This window comes from Saccoglossus kowalevskii, chromosome 20, assembly GCF_978046115.1.
Source record: "Saccoglossus kowalevskii chromosome 20, keSacKowa6.1, whole genome shotgun sequence".
Taxonomy (NCBI): Eukaryota; Metazoa; Hemichordata; class Enteropneusta; family Harrimaniidae; genus Saccoglossus; species Saccoglossus kowalevskii.
The window spans coordinates 5204974-5225697 of NC_140660.1; the positions used below are offsets into that span (position 1 = coordinate 5204974).

Sequence of the window (20724 nt, forward strand, 5' to 3'; positions counted from 1 at the left end):
TTGTACTCCGTTTGGTCTGAGCAACAGTCAAAGTCGCCATCTTTGCTCATATATGAAAGCCATATCTCGCGCATGCGTGGCGCGACGACCGCTGCCCTTTAAAGCGAAGGAGTGGCCACTTGTGCCTTTCTCCTTCCCAGAGCTCCTTGCGGTTAGATCATCGAAAGTAATAGAACTCTGCCTGGCACATTGCACCTGTGCATAATGCAGACCGGACGGCTATGGCACTACGTTGTTTACAAACAAGCGCCTACCCAGCGTGTGTTGTCACCGTCGCTTGGAACTCTATGCTTGCGCGTGCGCAGGTGACGACCCCTTCGCTTTAACCCAATGCAAAATGACCTCAAGTTCCAATAGTGGTAACATGGCGTTATGATAAAACGTTTGGTTGACGCCTGATGCACTTCAGATGACGTCACTTTAGAGTTTAATATTTGTGATTATGTATATTGTCCTAAGTTACAATTCCTTCCATAAATTTATTAATTTTCACTAAAATATAATATTTATGTAAAGTAATATTAATCAGTCTCGGGACTTTTGACACAATCGTGTTAGCGATAACACAAGAAACTATTGTCTTGGAGTAAATATATATACACACAGAAAAAAATATAATAATACAACGCAGTATTAGAAAGAATATCTAGCTAAAAAAATATTTAAAGTGGAGAAAAAACACCATTTACCCAAAAGTTATTCTCTACACCCCCCGAGTTTTAGTGTATGTTATTGTAATTTAATACCCCCCTATTTTTACAATGGTTCTCTCTGAAACCACGTGACCTTTCACATGCTGCTTTCACTATTATTTGAAAGGTGTTGATCCGGGAGAGCCGAAAAGTGAAATTGGCGATCGATGCTCTCTCATTTGTTATTATGGCTCAGTTGATGTTTTACATGTTTATTGTTGGCTTTTGGGTGAATTCCTGTAATTTCATAGCAACGTTCGGCGAAACAACGTCGACGACACATGACGAACACAGTGACGAACAGTCGTACGACGCCGATGATGTATTTGACGGAATCGTGTCGTACCTGGACGACTTGGAGCGGAGGATACACCAGGAAAATGGTGTAAATAGAACGATTAGTTTTGAATTGGTTGACTTAATGTTGGATACGATCATAGCGAGGTTTGATTGCCCATTCGAAAATAGGACGCAGTGCACGCAGGTAAGAATAATACGATCGTCGATTGCTACATTTTTGCGAGTAGGTAACCAGATTACGCCCGGAATCGACATAATTATGCGTACTTTGCCAATGTTTTGTATGACGGGCAAGTCTGCGAAAATATCACGTTTTCAGATCTTAAATTTTGGAAACTGATTGTTTGCGTCGTGATTGCGAATTCTATATCCGGGACCGGTTCGGAATGGGACTGTACCTGGTGTTGTCTAAACCAAATCTCCACGTTATTTATGATACATGTTGTTTCTCTTACTGTCTTATTGCGGAAGAAGTTGCAATTTTGTAGCATTTCACAGACGGTAACGCCGGAGCGCCGAGTTTTGGTAGGCGATTCAACCTCAATTCAACATCGTACCTTCGGTAATCCCATTAAAACCAACAAAATGGCGTCTGTTATTTCTCACACTAAAGCGAATTTGTAATTTTTGCTTCTTGCAGTGCTTCGAGGCGGACAATTTTAACGCATCGTCGGGAACAAGTTCGAGTTTGAGCGATGAAGACCTGCGAAGTGCCTTCGTCGTATTGGTTTATAAGTTTGCTTCCATCGAGTCCGTGTGCAAAGACTGGAGCGATCCGAGTGCAAAACTCGCCCAGCAGTACTGGGGTCGACTCCTCAACGACTCGTCGGAGAACGGTATAAGCGAAGAGGAGCTGGTGGTTATTCTACACAATATAAGCGTATACTATGAATCGGATAGTTCAGTGCAGGTAACGCAGTGTCAAAATATCTAGCTTTTATTTTATTTATTATTTAACTCCCCAACATTACAAGGTCGGAGTGGTAGCTGCCATGTTTTTTTTGTTGCTGTTCATTATGTATTCAATAAGAATTCACCTACGTCATCAAGTGGGCGTGGCTTAGTGTTTTTTCACTTGATCTCTATCAGGTATTGTTTCAAATAGTTGTAGTAGCAAGGTTGTGACCAAGAGAACAAGTACTGACCTAGTTTGAAAAGTGGGCTAAGAGACTACTACTATTCCTTATCAATCATTCACTAACTCATATTTGACACTAAATGTGGCAATAATTTAGCTTACATAGCCTCATAAGTCTGTGTGTACTCCAACAGTATGCGAAAAAAAAACTAGTCTTGTGATGGTACCGTAGTTGAAGCGTGGTGGTTGTCGCGCAGCGCATGTTCGAATTTCATGTAAACAAACAATGTATTCTACACACGTTGTATACGTCGCTATGAGTCCTATATCGAACAGGACGCGGCGCGACGACCACCGTACTTACTTAAACGTACCTCTCTTTTTAAATTAAAATAAATTAAAATTAAATAAAAGCCACTAAAATATTGAACTAATATTTATCTACAAAATTTAATTATTTCACAGAAAATAAAAAATATTCAAACTTGTTATCTATAATAGTGAATACGACAGTTCCAGCAAAGCCCTATTGTTGATTAGCTTATTAACGGTACCTAATTTGCATACGTGAGCTATAAATAGAGAAGGCCATATCTGCTATCCTCCCAAGCAACACATAAGTGGTTAACCATTGTAAATTAGGGGGGGGTGAAAGATTGTGACAAGGAAATTCTTCTTTTAGGTGACTTGTCTGTACATTTTCATTTTTCTTGACTGAACAAACATTTTTTTTCTGCGCACCTGGCATGTACTTTTTTTTCCCTTGTGTAATGGCCGCCAATATCTTTTTTTCTTCACACACACTTTGTAAACAACACAAAAAAAACGTATTGACATGATAGATACACTTTATTAAATTACAGCAAGTCTCAGAAGTATTGGGATAGCCAATTTGCAAACTCGCTAGCGAATTGGCTAACTGCTTGGGTTCTGACTAAACTCTGGGCGAGTCTGTATTGCATTAGGGGACATAGAATGTTTATACGTAGCATGGTACATGTCTGGATTCCCCTGAATGATTTGCTTTGCGAGGCGTGATAATGTGAAAGTAGTTTTCCTGATCAGCCTGCGAATAGCCACAGTCATCTGGTGTACAAGTGATAATAAGATAAATGCAATTAATCCACCAATATTTACCATCTTGAACACTGATTGAAACTAAATAGACAAGTTGAGAAACTGCCTACAAATCAGGGAGAAAATAAATCTTCACATTAAAACGATTCGTTGGGGTAACATTAAACCTAATAAAATTCGACTTTATTCCTCGTTTTTGCGTGGACAATCCCTGTATACGAACACCTCATTACACAGGACGGCGCCATCGAGATTCGAAAGCCAACCGTTCAGTCAAAACCAAAGCAGTTAGCCAATTTGCCAGCGAATTCGCAAATTGGCTGCTCCAATACTTCTGAAACTTGCTGTAACACAAAAAAACGTATAATAAGGTGATAACTGCCCATTTCTTTTGACGTGTGTCAGACAAGTATTGTGAAAACAGGAAATCAACAATGACAAGAAAGATTCGCTAAATCAACATTTCGCTATTATGTCATTTTACCACAATTAGCTAAAATTGCATGTCGTTTTTTCAACATGTTTCTCAACTAATCTTCTACCCCCATTGTTTTAAATGGTTGACCCCTAAACTAGATTTGATGAATTGAGGGTGGTAGAATGTTCTTACTATAGAATGCCACATTTTTTACTACTGTAGAATACTTTATTTTCGCTTGGAAATAATTTTCGCTTAAGGAATGATTCTGTGAAAATAAAATCAAGCGAATATACCTTTTTTTCTATATTTTACATTAAACTTGTCAAAAATCAGAGATAAATAAATTCCATACAAAACAGCCAAATTGTCTTTTCAGCGAAAATTAACTCCAGCTAAAATAAAGTATTCTACAGTATTTTTGATGAATATCGCGAATATTTATCTAATAGGGACTTCAGAATGTCATAAAACCTGCAATACAATTTATACTCAGACAATGTTGCCATTGTTGGCAGCGCTGTGATTTATTTATTAATCTAACCTTATATGGGTTAAGATGTGTGGGTCCATAAATCTGACATGGCTGCACAAATTCAACAAACAAATACCTTAACCATTTCACCATCAATGTTTTGGGAGCAAATTTTACTGCACTATTTTTTATATTCTTCAGTATTTCTGGAAATGAACCCTAATTTTGGAACCAACAGACAACAATTTGGTCAATTTGGTCAATTTTTTACTCAATTTTTTTCTTCTGAAGGAAACTGCAGACTATAAAAGGGACTATTTTGTGAATTTGTGATGAAAAGAGGGAACTGGTGGTGAAAAGGTTAACAGTGTACTAAGCTACTGTAAAATTGACAGCCAACTATTTTCTTTGACAGAGAATCACACATATTAGTTTTTTTTAACCTGTTTTTTTATTTCTCTAACATTTCAAAATACAGACTTTGGCCAACATAGTGGTGACCTACCCTCACTTCTGTTTGGGTTCTGTTGCACATATTTTTTTTTCGATTTATATATTTGAATAATTCCTTTTTTGTTTTTTTTCAATTCTCCCACCCTTTTTTCAGATGAACTTTCACAGATTTTGTTTATAATTCAGAATAAGGCAAGACATAATGGAAGGGGTTGAATGATTCTCATTTCCGGAATTCGATAAAATATAATCGACAAGCCATAATTATTGTGGAAAAAACATTTTCACCCAAGAATAATTTATTTTATTTTAGGAGTGACTTCTAAATTTTATTTTAGGACTCCCTTTGAATTTAAAAACAAAAAACAAATTATTGTGTATTTGCTGCAATCAATTTATTTTCCCTGAAAAGAATTTTTGGGTGTTTTGTATCAATATTATTTTTTATATAATTTATTTTCACTGATTTTTGATGAGTTTAATATAAATTATTTGCGAAAATAAATTTGAAGCAAAAATATTTTACAGTATACTTAATCCAAAGTTATTATGGTGCTTATGGTCAGTGAGAGGTTTTCTACAGACTACACAAAGTGGAAATGCAATTTTAATATTTTATATGTTATTGTATTTTTGTAGTGTTTTGACGCCGATTCCCTGCTCTACAATATTGGAGTGACTGAACTGACAGACTGGCACGAGGTAGAAAGCTTATGTACACTGATCATATGGAATCTATTACAAGGACACTGTATAGGGACTTCGGAATTACCGGAACCGGATTCCTTCCTGGATGACTTATATCAACGTTATGGAATTAATGGAACCATTGATGAGAGCAGTAAGAATGCATAAACTGTAAAATGACTAATTTTCACTGGGTTTAAATCTCACTGATTTACCATTTCAGACATATTCAGTGGGTTTTAAATTCACGGTTTTATCATTAAGATAATGTGTTCTATGCTAAATTTTATATATTCACTGGGTTTTAATTTAGCACATTTTCCAGTCATCGAAATAAGCATAATTAAAACCCAGTGAATAATTACTCTTTTACAGTATTACATTTGTACATGTACCATTGGGCCAGACACAAAATATCTGTTCTGCTCGTGCCTGCCAGATTTGCATTTTTAATTTTTTTCATTTTCACTTAAAAAAATTACTTTACTACCTTCGCACACTGCAAGGCTGCAAGTCAAGAGTTGTCTGTGTGTCTTCTCAACTGCATATTTTACACAGTACTCTGTGATCTGCAATTTAAATCAGTCTATGTGTGCTGATATCCAGGCTATTATTTTGCACCAAGTTTGACAGGCAGCCATTTATTTAGTACACTCAGGAAATACTGTAAAATACTTTATTTTCACTCGAAATTAATTTTCGCTGAATGATTTAGTGAAAATAAAATTGTTGTATGAATCAAATTTCCTTCATCTCTTGTTGTCCAGATTTTGAAGTAATTCTAGAAAAGCTTGGGATTGGGAATCCGGACACTGATGAAGAAGATCATGATGATCACGATCATGATCGTAAAAAACGATTCGTGGATGATATGACCGTGATTAGCTCATCACATCACAAACGTCACATCACAGATGAAGAGCATTATCACCATGGGAACGACATTATCGTTATCGAAGATCATCATCATGAAGCTGAAGAACTTGATGTAAGTATCAATATTTTATTCATTTTTACTGTATTTTTCCCCAAATTTTAAATTCATAATTTTAAATCCACAGTACAGTTCAAGTGTAACTTCCAACTGTCGTTGGTTTTCCATAAAAAGACTACTAATTATTGTACATCTGTCACCGTAACGCCATAAGTTACAGCGTGCTGTAATTTTGCGGCATTGCTCTGGGTATTTTCTTCCTACCATATTAGGAAACGCAAATTCCAAATATGGAACAATTACACTTGTAAGCATCGTCTAATAGAATAAATAAACAAATAAACAAATAAACAAATAAATAAATAAATAAATAAATAAATGAATGAATGAATGAATGAATGAATGAATGAATGAATGAATGAATGAATGAATGAATGAATGAATGAATGAATGAATGAATAAGGGTTTGACCGGCCACCACTCAAAAAAGTTTGCTGATTCTGTTCTAAACACTTTGGATTTCGGCATTCCCATGGTGTATCCTTGGAAGAAAAAAATGTATAATAATAAGGTTATTATCAGGATACAGCAAAGTATGCAGTCAGACAGTACACCGTGAATCAACCTCCGCTGCCAGCTGGCCGATACTCCCGTTGTACTGTACTGTCTTTGTGCATACTTTGCAGTATCCTCGTAATAACCTTATATTATTTGAAGTGACTATCATTGTCATCAATAATTTAAATTTATTCTTAGTGGTATTTCCCTATATTAATAATAATAATAACTTTATTATACAACTGCACCATCGGTGGGTGCTGTATGTATGGATATAGATCAGAAAAAACAAACACAAAAAACAACAAAAGTTTCAAAATTGCAAACAAAACAAACTAAAGGGTATATATAAAATACGTATTACCGTTAAAGTCCTATTATAAACCGCGGTTTATATTACAATGTATCAATTTAAAAATTGGGATCAAAAGCTCAAGTTTGGGGTGCGGTTTCTATTACGTACATATTGCAATCACTAAATGGGCATGGTCATTTTTTGTCCACAACACATGCACAAAACAAACAATACACCGTACAATCTCTTGAATAGGCGTCAGGGAAGAGTGAAAGGCCTTATTTTGGTTCTAAAATAGGCGTTACGAAATGTTGAAAAATTACAGTCAATCAAAAAAAAATTCAACATGATACAAAAAATACTCGGTATTTTTAATGTAATATGCATTTATTTTGTTAATTTTCTTGGTAACGAAAAGTATATTCTAACAGAAGTTTCAAATAAAAACACGAATGCACTGCTTAGTAGCAAATGATCACATAACGGTAGCTCGATCCTGCCATGCTGCGGGTCACAAGTGAATAACTTACTTGTTTTCGAAGTGTTGATATTGGTGATTATTATTTAGTAGTGATTACAATAACGCACGAAAAATAAATTCGTTGAATTGTTATAAAATGCAAGTAAAATTCAACTTAGTTTCCCCGTAAGCGAATGATTTCAGTCACATGTAAACAGCCGATACGATATCCGCCATGTTTTTGAATGCTCACGGGACGTATTATTGATTGGATAGGTCAAGTCGCTAATTAACCAATCAAAATGCTGGATGGTGCCCACGTGTCTAAATTACATAGCTCATTTAAATATGGTAATGACAGTTCAGCGACCTCATGGTGAACACGGAAGAGATTTACCGATAATGTAGTGCGATCTTTTGCCTTTGATTTCCATGGGAAAACGGCACGATTTTTTTTTTTAAATCAAAAAATTATTTGTTTTCGAAAGATAAATTATTCTTCAATGCTCAGTTTAACACTTTTACGGTGATAAAAGCTCATTGTCTAAAACTTACGAAACACAGACGTATTCAGAAAGAGTATTGACAGAGGTCGCCGCCAGAACAAAAGCAGTTTCATTGCCTATCTGACATCTTATCACCGCTGAACAATAAATAGGTGTGAATATTTTTAGCCATGTTGTCAAAACAAATGAATAGGATTAGGAACAATGCCGTTTTGGAACAGCTGGTTGAAACAATGAAGTCAGTCACGGTCTTGTTGAATTGGGGGTGCGGTTAGTAATAGGTACTTTTCAAGTTTTCAATTTTTGTTAAGAACTCTTTAACCCCGAAGCCAGAATTGGGGGTGCGGTTACTATTACGTATGCGGTTTATATTAGGACTTTAACGGTACAATTAGGTTTTATAAATTGTGTTTTTTTAAGTATTTTGCTAGTGCAGTACTACTATTTATAATGCAAGTGAATATTAAATTTTGGTTAGTTGTACTGCACATTTCTAATTTACAATCTTCTAAAAGGGTATTTCTTTCTTGAGTGAAGAAGCAACAGTCAAGGATGAAATGTTCATCTTCTACAGTACCTGTGTTGCATTTTTTACACAATCTGTAATTTGCCTCCATTCTTGGAAATTTTCTCCTGCCCAATTCTATTTCCAAATTATGGTCACTAAGTCGAAACTTGGTAACCATTCTTCTCAAATTGAAGTCCTGAATTTCTGTTAAATATCCTTCAAATTCATATTCCATTTTAAACAAATTATACGTTCTTAGTTTGTTTCCTGAATTTCCGTTTTTTGGGACATGACTAAGTTGCTGATACCATGTTTGTATATATTTATTTTTTAATGATATATTAATGATATAATACATATTTTTGCTCAATTTAAACATGTATTAGATTTGAAAGCAAGCTAAGTTGAATCTAGCTAAATTTATTGTGCCCGACTGTTTTGCTAATGATATAAATATATTGCTAACAATGTAGCCATTGCTTTATGTAACTATTTTGTTAGCAAAACAGTGTCTAATATTGCAATACTGTAAAAGCGTTAATTATTCACTGGGTTTTAATTTTGCTTATTTCGCTGACTAGAAAATGAGCTAAATTAAAACCCAGTGTATATGTAAAATTTAGCATAGAACATATTATCTAAATGATAAAACCGTGAATTTAAAACCCACTGAAATGGTAAATCAGTGAAATTTAAACCCAGTGAAAATTAGTCATTTTACAGTATTGCTGTTCATTTATTAATTTTCAATCTGGCTTTATAGTTGGCATCTGTATTGTAAAAAATAAGTTTGCTTCTGGAATTGAGGACGTTCCGAAAAACAGTGCAGTGGTACTCTTTTAGTTTTTCATTTTAAAAGTACTTTAGTAAAAACCTGGAAAAAAGTTGTCAGTCATTTTTGAACTAAAAACAAATCATTAATTTGTTTTGAATATTTATCAGTTTTAACAAACTATTTATAAATCTGTGTGTTGTATCATATGTAGCAATGGGAAAAATGAAAATAACCATGCAGACCTTGGCAGTCTAATAAAGTTTATTTATAATTTCCAGTTCTGTCTTGTATTCCACAACAAAAATGTGAAAAATTACCGGGGATTTTTTTAAACAGGGGCGCAGCGCCCTCATGCCACGGCCATGCGCCCCCTTACCCTGGGGAGCAGATCCTCTGGCAATCATAAAATTCTGATTGACTAGTGATCACATGTGGCCACTGTCTTCAACTGTGACCTGTCTGATAGTAATTTTGGCCCCAAGGAAGCCAAGAATGCTCCATTTTAACTTAGAATTATCAAAAACCCAACACCCTGGTAGGGAGAACCCTATCTCCTCCACTTGGTGGCGCCGCTGAATTGCAGTGCTCCCTCTTGCAGTTTTTTTCTAGAAAAAACCCTGAATACAATGGAGTCATTGGTAGTCTGATAAGTTTGGTTATAATACTGTGGAGTACTTTATTTTCGCTGGAATTAATTTTTGCTAAAATGGCATTTTGAGCGTTTTATATGGAATTTATTTTCACTGATTTTTGATGAGTTTAATGTGAAATATAGGGAAAAAAAAGTATATTTGCTGTATTTTATTTTAACGGAATGATCCTTCAGCAAAAATAGCGAAAATAAATTCCAAGCGGAAATAAAGTATTATGACAGAACCCCACACCCTCCCCGTGGCTTTCGTTGCGTATGGAAGTTATTTTCACGAGCGAAAGCCACGGGAAGGGTGTGGGGTTCTGTTATTATTACATATGTTCCATACTTGATTATTTCGTATTAAAGAAAGAACGTGCAAACCGGGATGGAATTTAGGTCGGGGAACCCCATTGCCCATTAATATGTTCCAATATAAGTAATACGCCATAGCAGCGCGTGTCAGTGTAGAACGCGCCCGGAGAACGCGAGTCACTGTTTGTTTGAAATTAAAAATATCAGACGTCTAATCTGAGTCACTGTCCGAATAAATAACTCGTTGACGTTTAGTTGGGACCACGGCAGAACCAGAACTTGAACTGGACGACTATGATACACAGTTTATGTTGAAGTTAAAAGTTCCGCCACAGAACTGTGCATTGGCAAACATGCCGTGCAACTGCGGTACTCCACAGACGGGATGACTTTTGTCGACAGCGGTTCTCGCTTAGCTGCACGCTACAACTTTGTGTGTGATGTTGCTTGCTGGTCGTGGATTGACTGAGTCTTGATTACCGGTTAAAATGTTGCTCTTTTGGCGTTGGTAATTTTTATTGGAACCAAGTAACGCCGCAACGTCACCAGCAGAAACCTGGTATCTCGATGCTGATGGTTGCGGCTGCATAGTAATCGCTGATTTTACTGCTGGTGGATCTTCTGAGAGCCCTTCAAGGTTTATAAAACTCAGTTTCCAGGTGGTCAATATACATTAAGTTCTCCCAATCGTAGTATTCTATGTGATGTACACCTGACATGCCAAAAATGTTGTTGGACGATTTGAACTGGATAAAAATAGCAGACGAAAATGTGTTTACAAAATAAAAATAGTTCGGTAGCCAATGAAAATACCATGTTCATTTGCATATAGACCGTGAAAATACCAAAAACATTATTGCATGGGTGATATGCAAATTAGTTTGGGCCAAAATAAGTGACTGCCTAAAAGTACCATTACTGTTGTTCAAATTTCATTTCACTCGGCAAGTATATTCATGTACCCCAAAAGGAAAATATCGTACTTCTAAATATTATTTATTTCGAAAAACTGTACTCCTGAAGGGACTACTTTGTTTGCTCTCAGACCTCATTTGCATATGGGTTGTGGAAATACCGATTTTGATTTCAGGGACGAATCAAAATAAACTGCAGTACATATGTAATAATCTACAGTACACAGAATGCTCAAACTGCCTGCATTTATTGACATATAAATAAAACCACCAAAGCTGTTGTGACAAAAAAAAATAAATAAAAAAGACCTGTAAAACTGGGATTATTGACGTCATTCTATTATTAGTAGTCTTGATACAAATAAAATTGTAAATAAATAAACCTGTGCATATGTAATGTTGTGACGTTTGAGGGATTAATTCTATTTATGTCACTTACAAATCAAATCTCTTTTGGACAAACATAAAAAGAATTTTGCTTCGCGTTCATTTCATTATTTAAAAAAATAATATGTGTAAACAAAAACACAAATATTATAACACAAAACTTGAGATTCAAATCCAGTGTAAGAAATACACACAGACACTCACGATTACTAAAACTTGTACAGCTTGTATTAATTATCCAACGCATGCACGTACAGTTGTTGTTTACATAGTGAATATTAATGTAGCAAAATACGAATACATATTATGACAGCCTTAACTCCCAGCACTGCATGGTGATTGACTGTATTTGTAAGGAATACACACGGACACACACGCCACACATGATTACTAAAACTTGTACAGTTTGTATTAATTATCAAACGCATACGCATACAGTTGTTGTTTACATCGTGAATATTAATGTAGTGAAATACGAATACATAATATGACATCCAGGATAATGACGATTGTCACTGCAGGCAGACGCACCACATACCACGTCATTCTCGCTGCACCCTTCCTAAAAAACACAGTTCGGAATAGTGTATCATGAAAACCACATTCTCCCCAATTTGAATCTTATAGTATACAGGGATGAGAATTTTTCGTGAATCCGTGTATGGTCGAAGGCAGACAACTCGTGGCGTCTCCAATGCGGAATGTTCTCGACTCTTTTCATCAGTGCAATCGTAAAATCTGAAGTGGTTTCAAAGAGTTTGAAGTAAAATGTAACGATTAACATGATTGGCTGGGTTTGTTCTGGGGCCAATCAGTGAAGAGCTTTCACTTTTTCTTTTCACCAATGACGCCATTTTATTGTTTCAATTGTTAGCTGCGTTGGATCGTTGTTTCACGCAGCGATAATTGTGAAATTGCTTACAAAGGAAAACAAGTCAGCTGTGCCAGAGATCTATAAAGACATTACTTGACAAGGAAGTGACTTTGAACGTGCGAATCGAGAAGAAAGATGAAGTGATAACTGAAAAATTGAGTGACGTCATTGGCAAGTGCGAGGTCCCGAGAAAGGCGCAGTGTCTGTATTGTAATGATTTGATCAACTACGGTTTACTTTCAGCTGAAAATTAAAATTCTCATTCTCATCCCTGAGTATAAAGCTACAGCATGAAACGTTGTGTGGTCACTATACACATGTTTGACTGTACCTTGGGTTGTCACTATACACAGGTTTGACTGTACCTGGTGGTCACTATACTCAGGTTTGACTGTACCTTGAGTGCTCACTTTACACAGGTTTGACTGTACCTTGAGTGGTCACTATACACAGGTTTGACTGTACCTTGGGTTGTCATTATACATAGGTTTGACTGTACCATGGTCAGACACTACACAGGTTTGACTGTACCTTGAGTGCTCACTTTACACAGGTTTGACTGTACCTTGAGTGGTCACTATACACAGGTTTAACTGTACCTTGGGTTGTCACTATACACAGGTTTGACTGTACCTTGGGTTGTCACTATACACAGGTTTAACTACCTTTTGTGGTCACTATACACAGGTTTGACTGTACCTTGGGTTGTCACTATACACAGGTTTGACTGTACCTTGAGTGGTCACTATACACAGGTTTGACTGTACCTTGGGTTGTCACTATACACAGGTTTGACTGCCTTGAGTGGTCACTATACACAGGTTTAACTGTACCTTGAGTGCTCACTATACACAGGTTTGACTGTACCTTGAGTGCTCACTATACACAGGTTTGACTGTACCTTGAGTGGTCACTATACACAGGTTTGACTGTACCTTGGGTTGTCACTATACACAGGTTTGACTGTACCTTGGGTTGTCACTATACACAGGTTTGACTGTACTTTGGGTGGTCACTATACACAGGTTTGACTGTACCTTGGGTTGTCACTATACACAGGTTTGACTGTACCTTGGGTTGTCACTATACACAGGTTTGACTGTACTTTGGGTGGTCACTATACACAGGTTTGACTGTACCTTGGGTTGTCACTATACACAGGTTTGACTGTACCTGGTGGTCACTATACTCAGGTTTGACTGTACTTGCTGTTCACTACATAGGTTTGACTGTACTAGGGGTGGTCACTATACACAGGTTTGACTACCTTTTGTGGTCACTATACACAGATTTGACTGTACCTTGGGTTGTCACTATATACAGGTTTGACAGTACCTTGGGTTGTCACTATATACACTTTAACATTTTTAACACCAGTTTCCTTTTTTTATCAAAAATTCACAAATCAGTCCCGTTCATAATCTGTACTTTCCTTCAGAAGATTTGGGCAAAAATTGTCAAATTTAAAAAAAAAAATGAAAATTGACTCAAACTTTGTCTCTTGGCTCAGAATAGGGTTATTTTCTAGAAATATTGAAGAATATAAAAAAAATTGCAGAATAATATGTATGTTAATAATAGGTGTATTTATTCTTTGCAGTGTTATTCAGGGGAAGATTTGATGACGATATATGACATTGACCATGACACTGGCATATCAGGCTCTCAGTTCATATCACTTTGCCCTGCGTTATTGCAACAAGTTTTGTCAGATGCTTGCGTACACCACTATGAAGAAGAAAAACAACAACTCACCACGGCACAGAGTAAGTAAACCCAATATGAAGGTATATTGAAAATAAATAGGAAACAAAACAATGTAGGACTTGGTGGTCTAATAAAGTTAATAATTTTTGTTTGGTATTTCTGTCTGCTAGACATTGGCAGTCTAATAAAGTTGATGTTTTAATGCACAGTTGTGATGTATCCAATACCCTTGGCTGTCTAATAAATTTAATGTTTCAATCTGCAGTAGTACTATATGCCAGACCCTGGCAACCTAATCAGTTAAGTGTTTTAATCTACAGTAGTGATGTATGGCAAACACTGGCAACCTAATAAAGTGAATGTTTTAATCTGCAGAAACAATATACGCCAGACCCTGGCAACCTAATAAAGTGAATGTTTTAATCTGCAGAAGCAATATATGCCAGACCCTAGCAGCTTAATAAAGTTCTTTTTTGGGAGGCAGTAGACTAAATCTACCGTCTTCATTTACTTATAGAATATGGTTATGGAACGTTATCTGTCTTCATTATCAGTCTACTGGCTGTTCTTGGTTTATTATTTATTCCATTTCTCCAGAACTACGTTTACAAAGAAGTTTTGCAATTCTTCATCGCGCTCGGTGTCGGGACGTTGGCGGCCGACGCACTTATACATCTTATGCCCCAGGTAAGCAGTAGATAGTGATTTTATAATCCGTTGTCATGGTGATTTGACTTGTTGGTTTAGGTACTAAGTGACCTGTATTGTAAAGCGAGATGTGATACATGTGTGCAGAGTGTTACAAATGCCATCACAGAAGTGAAAAATACCAACCTAAAAAAAAGAGATAATCAATTTTTTGTTGGGAGCCTTCTGATTTCTCGTAACGTAGTAGATATCATGACTCATTGAGGCGCTATTTAGCCAAGAGGTCACTGTAATAAAACTAAATATTTTGAAATTTCACAACTGTGCATTACACATCAACTTTATTAGTCTGCCAAGGTCTAGCAGACATAAATACGAAACATCAAAATATTAACTTTATTAGAAAATACAAGTTTTAATGTTAGTTTTGATAAATGCGTCATCTGAGTTTTTGCACACAAAAAAAGACACTGGCCCTAAAATAAAAAAACTTATCCTACCAGCCACTACGTCTACTGTTACCAACGGTTCACAGCTTCTTTAGAAAACTCAGTCGAAAAACTGGAGACTGAATACCACTTTGCTACGATGCACGATGCACTCGGTGCGAAGAAAAACAGAAATGATCCTTTGGCAAGATGGCACGGGCTTCTTTGCCTCGGTCACGTGTTGCATGACATGGAAGAAAATCTATTAGTTCATGGGACTTCCCCTGACCTTGATTTCTCTCTCTGTCATTGGCTGAATCACAGATTAATGCATACAGTTCAAAATAGTACTTTTGACTGACCAGAGTCTATGGTGGGTAATTGAACGTAGTGAATTATGTAATTATTCAAAAGTAAGTATGTTGGCTGGTGGTGAATTTCAGTTGAAGATTTGCCGATGGAAATACTTCTTTCATAGTTCAAGTTTGCAGTGATCGTCCTTTAGTGAGTTTTTGGCAATGACCTGTTGTAGCAGGGTAATAGAAGTAGAATAGCGAGGGATTAATTCTGTTAATAATCTTCATGATCTTGTATGTCACCATGTCTGCGTCTGTATGTCTGTGTGTCTGCATCTGTATGTCTGTGTCTGTGTGTCTGCGTCTGTATGTCTGTGTCTCTGTGTCTGTGTCTGCATGTATTCCATTGCAGTGATGGTTGTTTGGAGCCACATCCCATAGAATAGGTGTCTTAATTTTTTGCTCCCGTTGACTGTCAACAGGGGCCTTATGTTGTGGTGCTGTCTGTCTGTCTGTCTGTCTGTCTGTCTGTCTGTCTGTCTGTCTGTCTGTCTGTCTGTCTGTCTGTCTGTCTGTCTGTCTGTCTGTCTGTCTGTCTGTCTGTCTGTCTGTCTGTCTGTCTGTCTGTCTGTCTGTCTGTCTGTCTGTATGTCTGTCTGAATATAAAAGGAATTATTGTTTCTTTCAACAACAGAGACTTTATCATATGCAGCAATAAGAAAAATCTAAATAACCATGCAGACCTTGGTAGTCTAATAAGGTTAATTTATAATTTATGTGTTTTCATTATTTTCCTTGTAAAGTATAATTGTTTCTTGTTATATGGAAGAATTGTAAGACTTTTCAAACATTGTTGATAATACCGACAGAGACTGTATCTTGTTCAATGACTTTTTTCATTCTTGTTTTCATTCTTGTTTCATTTTTGTTTTCATTCTGGTTTGTTTCTTGTTTGTTTCAGGCGTATGGTCTTCACTCTCACTCCTCCCATGGTGCAAGTAGTCATGAAAGTGAGAGTGAAGCGACTAACCATATATGGAAAAGTGTGGTTGTCATGGTTTCGGTGTATGCATTCTTTCTTTTTGAGAAGATTTCTACTATCTGTATAACAAAATTACACAAAATTGATGTAAGTGTCTTTCAATTTAATCAATTTCTGTAAACTGTCCAGATTTGTATTTCAAATTTGTATTTCAAATTTTTTTGAATAATTGAGAACCAAATATTCATGATTTCTCATGTGTGTAGATGATCTAATAGAAGCCACATCTAGTTTATTGTACCATTTTAATAGAAGCAGCGGTTTCTAATACAGATTTTACAGTAGTTCTTCATTCTTAACATGGTCCAGTGTTCTCTCCAGAAATTTTCCATAAAGTAGCGGCTAATTTGAATACTAATTAGCATATTGTTTGGTATAAAAAAAATAAGGAAATAAAACAAAACCGTTTTTTTTTCCCTTTTTTTTCTACTATTTATTTTATGTACAATCGAATAAATCATTCTTCAGTGAAAATAGCTAAAATTATTTCCAAGCGATAATAAAGTTTTTTACAGTATTTGTTAAATTACTATCTACCTGTAGGAAGTATGTGATGAGGAGCATGGACACCATTCACATTCTATACATGGACACTCACATGCAGAGCAACCATTGTCAATAGTAGATGCAAAGAAAGCTAATACATCAAAACCACCAGTCCAGATGAAGCAATCAGGGTCTAAACAATATTTGGTAAGTTTAAAAATTCATGTCTTCAGTAGTGACATCATTCATTTCGGGATTAAATATGCATGTTTATTCATTTCGCTTTTGATTCAAGATGGCCAAATGGCGGCCATTTTCTGCCGAAAATTCATCGCTGTAATTTTTTGCATTCCTAAACCAGATATCAGTGTCGTATACATACATTGGATATTATGGGTTTTTATGGTTATTTCGTAATTTGCAGAAAATTTTAATGAAAATTGAAAGGTTTGTAAATATTTTTGCCTACTGGGTATTTAATGAAATTTATCCTTCTAAATATTTATTCCTGTTTAATGAAATTTATCCGACTGAAATCTTTATCAAAATGTAAGATAGCTGCCTGTAATCTGTAACCACAACCTTGCAAGCGATTTGTTGATTAATTTTGCTTATTTTAATAATATAGTAATTTTTAGCTCCGCTGTCGACTTTGTCGAGCGGAGCTTATCATATGAGTGATTGTCCGTCGTCGTCCGGTGTCGTCCGTCGTCCGTGTCAATGTTTTACTTTTTCGACTTCTTCTTGAAAACTACAAGCCTGAATGCTTTGATACTTGGTGTATATGTACCTTGGGTAGACCTCTCTTAGGTTTGTTCATTTCATGTTGATATCTTCAATTCTCTAATTTTGGTGAATATTTTTGGCATTTTTGGTAAAAAGTGATATTTTCGACTTCTTGTTAAAAACCGCAAGTGCAATTGCTTTGATATTACATATATAGGTACTACATGTGGACCTCTCTCAGATTTGTTCATTTTGTAATGATATCTTTAATTCTCTAATTTTGGTGAATATTTTTGTCATTTTTGGTAAAAAGTGATATTTGCGACTTCTTGTTAAAAACCGCAAATCCAATCGCTTTGATACTACATATATAGGTACTACATGTGGACCTCTCTCAGATTTGTTCATTTCGTGATGATATCTTCAATTCTCTATTTTTGGTGAATATTTTTGTCATTTTTGGTAAAAAGTGATATTTTCGACTTCTTGTTAAAAACCGCAAGTACAATTGCTTTGATATTACATATATAGGTACTACATGTGGACCTCTCTCAGATTTGTTCATTTTGTAATGATATCTTTAATTCTCTAATTTTGGTGAATATTTTTGTCATTTTTGGTAAAAAGTGATATTTTCGACTTCTTGTTAAAAACCGCAAGTGCAATTGCTTTTATATTACATATATAGGTACTACATGTGGACCTCTCTCAGATTTGTTCATTTTGTAATGATATCTTTAATTCTCTAATTTTGGTGAATATTTTTGTCATTTTTGGTAAAAAGTGATATTTTCGACTTCTTGTTAAAAACCACAAGTCCAATCGCTTTGATACTACATATATAGGTACTACATGTGGACCTCTCTCAGATTTGTTCATTTTGTGATGATATCTTCAATTCTCTAATTTTGGTGAATATTTTTGTCATTTTTGGTAAAAAGTGATATTTTCGACTTCTTGTTAAAAACCGCAAGTGCAATTGCTTTGATATTACATATATAGGTACTACATGTGGACCTCTCTCAGATTTGTTCATTTTGTAATGATATCTTTAATTCTCTAATTTTGGTGAATATTTTTGTCATTTTTGGTAAAAAGTGATATTTTCGACTTCTTGTTAAAAACCGCAAGTGCAATTGCTTTGATATTACATATATAGATACTACATGTGGACCTCTCTCAGATTTGTTCATTTTGTAATGATATCTTTAATTCTCTAATTTTGGTGAATATTTTTGTCATTTTTGGTAAAAAGTTATATTTTCGACTTCTTGTTAAAAACCGCAAGTCCAATCGCTTTGATACTACATATATAGGTACTACGTGTGGACCCCTCCCCGATTTGTTCATTTCGTGATGATATCTTCAATTCTCTAATTTTGGTGAATATTTTTGTCATTTTTGGTAAAAAGTGATATTTTCGACTTCTTGTTAAAAACCGCAAGTGCAATTGCTTTGATATTACATATATAGGTACTACATGTGGACCTCTCTCAGATTTGTTCATTTTGTAATGATATCTTTAATTCTCTAATTTTGGTGAATATTTTTGTCATTTTTGGTAAAAAGTGATATTTTCGACTTCTTGTTAAAAACCGCAAGTGCAATTGCTTTGATATTACATATATAGGTACTACATGTGGACCTCTCTCAGATTTGTTCATTTTGTAATGATATCTTTAATTCTCTAATTTTGGTGAATATTTTTGTCATTTTTGGTAAAAAGTGATATTTTCGACTTCTTGTTAAAAACCGCAAGTTTAATCGCTTTGATACTACATATATAGGTACTACATGTGGACCCCTCCCCGATTTGTTCATTTCGTAATGATATCTTCAATTCTCTAATTTTGGTGAATATTTTTGTCATTTTTGGTAAAAAGTGATATTTTCGACTTCTTGTTAAAAACCACAAGTGCAATTGCTTTGATATTACTTATATAGGTACTACATGTGGACCTCTCTCAGATTTGTTCATTTTGTAATGATATCTTTAATTCTCTAATTTTGGTGAATTTTTTTGTCATTTTTGGTAAAAAGTGATATTTTCGACTTCTTGTTAAAAACCGCAAGTCCAATTGCTTTGATACTACATATATAGGTACTACAAGTGGACCTCTCTCAGATTTGTTCATTTTGTAATGATATCTTTAATTCTCTAATTTTGGTGAATATTTTTGTCATTTTTGGTAAAAAGTGATATTTTCGACTTCTTGTTGAAAACTGTAAGTCCGATTGCTTTGATATTACATATATAGGTACTACATGTGGACCTCTCAGATTTGTTCATTTTGTGATGATATCTTCAATTCTCTAATTAATTTGTTTTGGTGAATATTTTTGTAATTTTCGGTAAAAAGTGATATTTTCGACTTCTTGTTAAAAACTGTAAGTCCGATTGCTTTGATACTATTCATATTGTTCATTTTCTAATGATGTCTTCAGTTCTTTAATTGAAATGTGCATTGCTAACAGCGGAGCTATCTCAGCCGATAGGCTGCTTGTTTTCAATCAAAATTGAACGAAAAGGTTTGTAAAGATTTTGCTGAATTTTTGTATCTGTTTAAAATGACAGGTAGACAGGTGGCTGGCTAGATGCCGAATTGAAGCTATGTCATGATTTGGCTTGTTACTCACTGCATTAATTAAGTAATTAAAATTGTATTCATGAGAGATTTGATGTGAACAATTTCTTCTCGATTGAATGCAGGTGTTGAGTTTTTAGCTGCAAATGAACATTCCTACTTTGGGATTTAATACGAAAACGTCAGTGATTGAGAACGCTGAGATGGTATGACTGTAAACTGGTTAATTTTTGTGATTTTATATTATTTGTGAAAACAAAATGTTTGTGGAAGTTGCTGAAACTTCTTGTCGTAAGACTCCAAAGAAATTTTCACTGCTACAATTAAAATATTATGATTTTCATTTCATATATTAATTAAAAGGCGGTAGTTGTTGCGCCACGCATGTGCGAGATATATGGGTCTCATATAAACAAAGATTGCGACTTTGACTGTTGCGCAGATCAACGAGTACAAACTGAGTGCGTTA

At 35.3% G+C, this 20724-nt stretch overlaps 1 protein-coding gene across 1 annotated transcript in view; it reads left to right on the forward strand.

Annotated features, from left to right (window-relative positions):
• Positions 1-826: 826 nt before the first annotated feature.
• LOC102808357 (metal cation symporter ZIP14-like) overlaps positions 827-20724 on the forward strand; it is a 28328-nt gene continuing 8430 nt past the window's right edge. Inside the window, exons 1-8 of the mRNA XM_085494263.1 lie at positions 827-1176; positions 1633-1902; positions 5133-5334; positions 5948-6168; positions 13938-14103; positions 14562-14731; positions 16378-16545; positions 17002-17151. Of these exons, the coding sequence (XP_085350389.1) occupies positions 880-1176; positions 1633-1902; positions 5133-5334; positions 5948-6168; positions 13938-14103; positions 14562-14731; positions 16378-16545; positions 17002-17151 (1644 nt within the window). The 5' untranslated portion in view covers positions 827-879. The remainder of the gene's footprint in view (positions 1177-1632; positions 1903-5132; positions 5335-5947; positions 6169-13937; positions 14104-14561; positions 14732-16377; positions 16546-17001; positions 17152-20724) is intronic.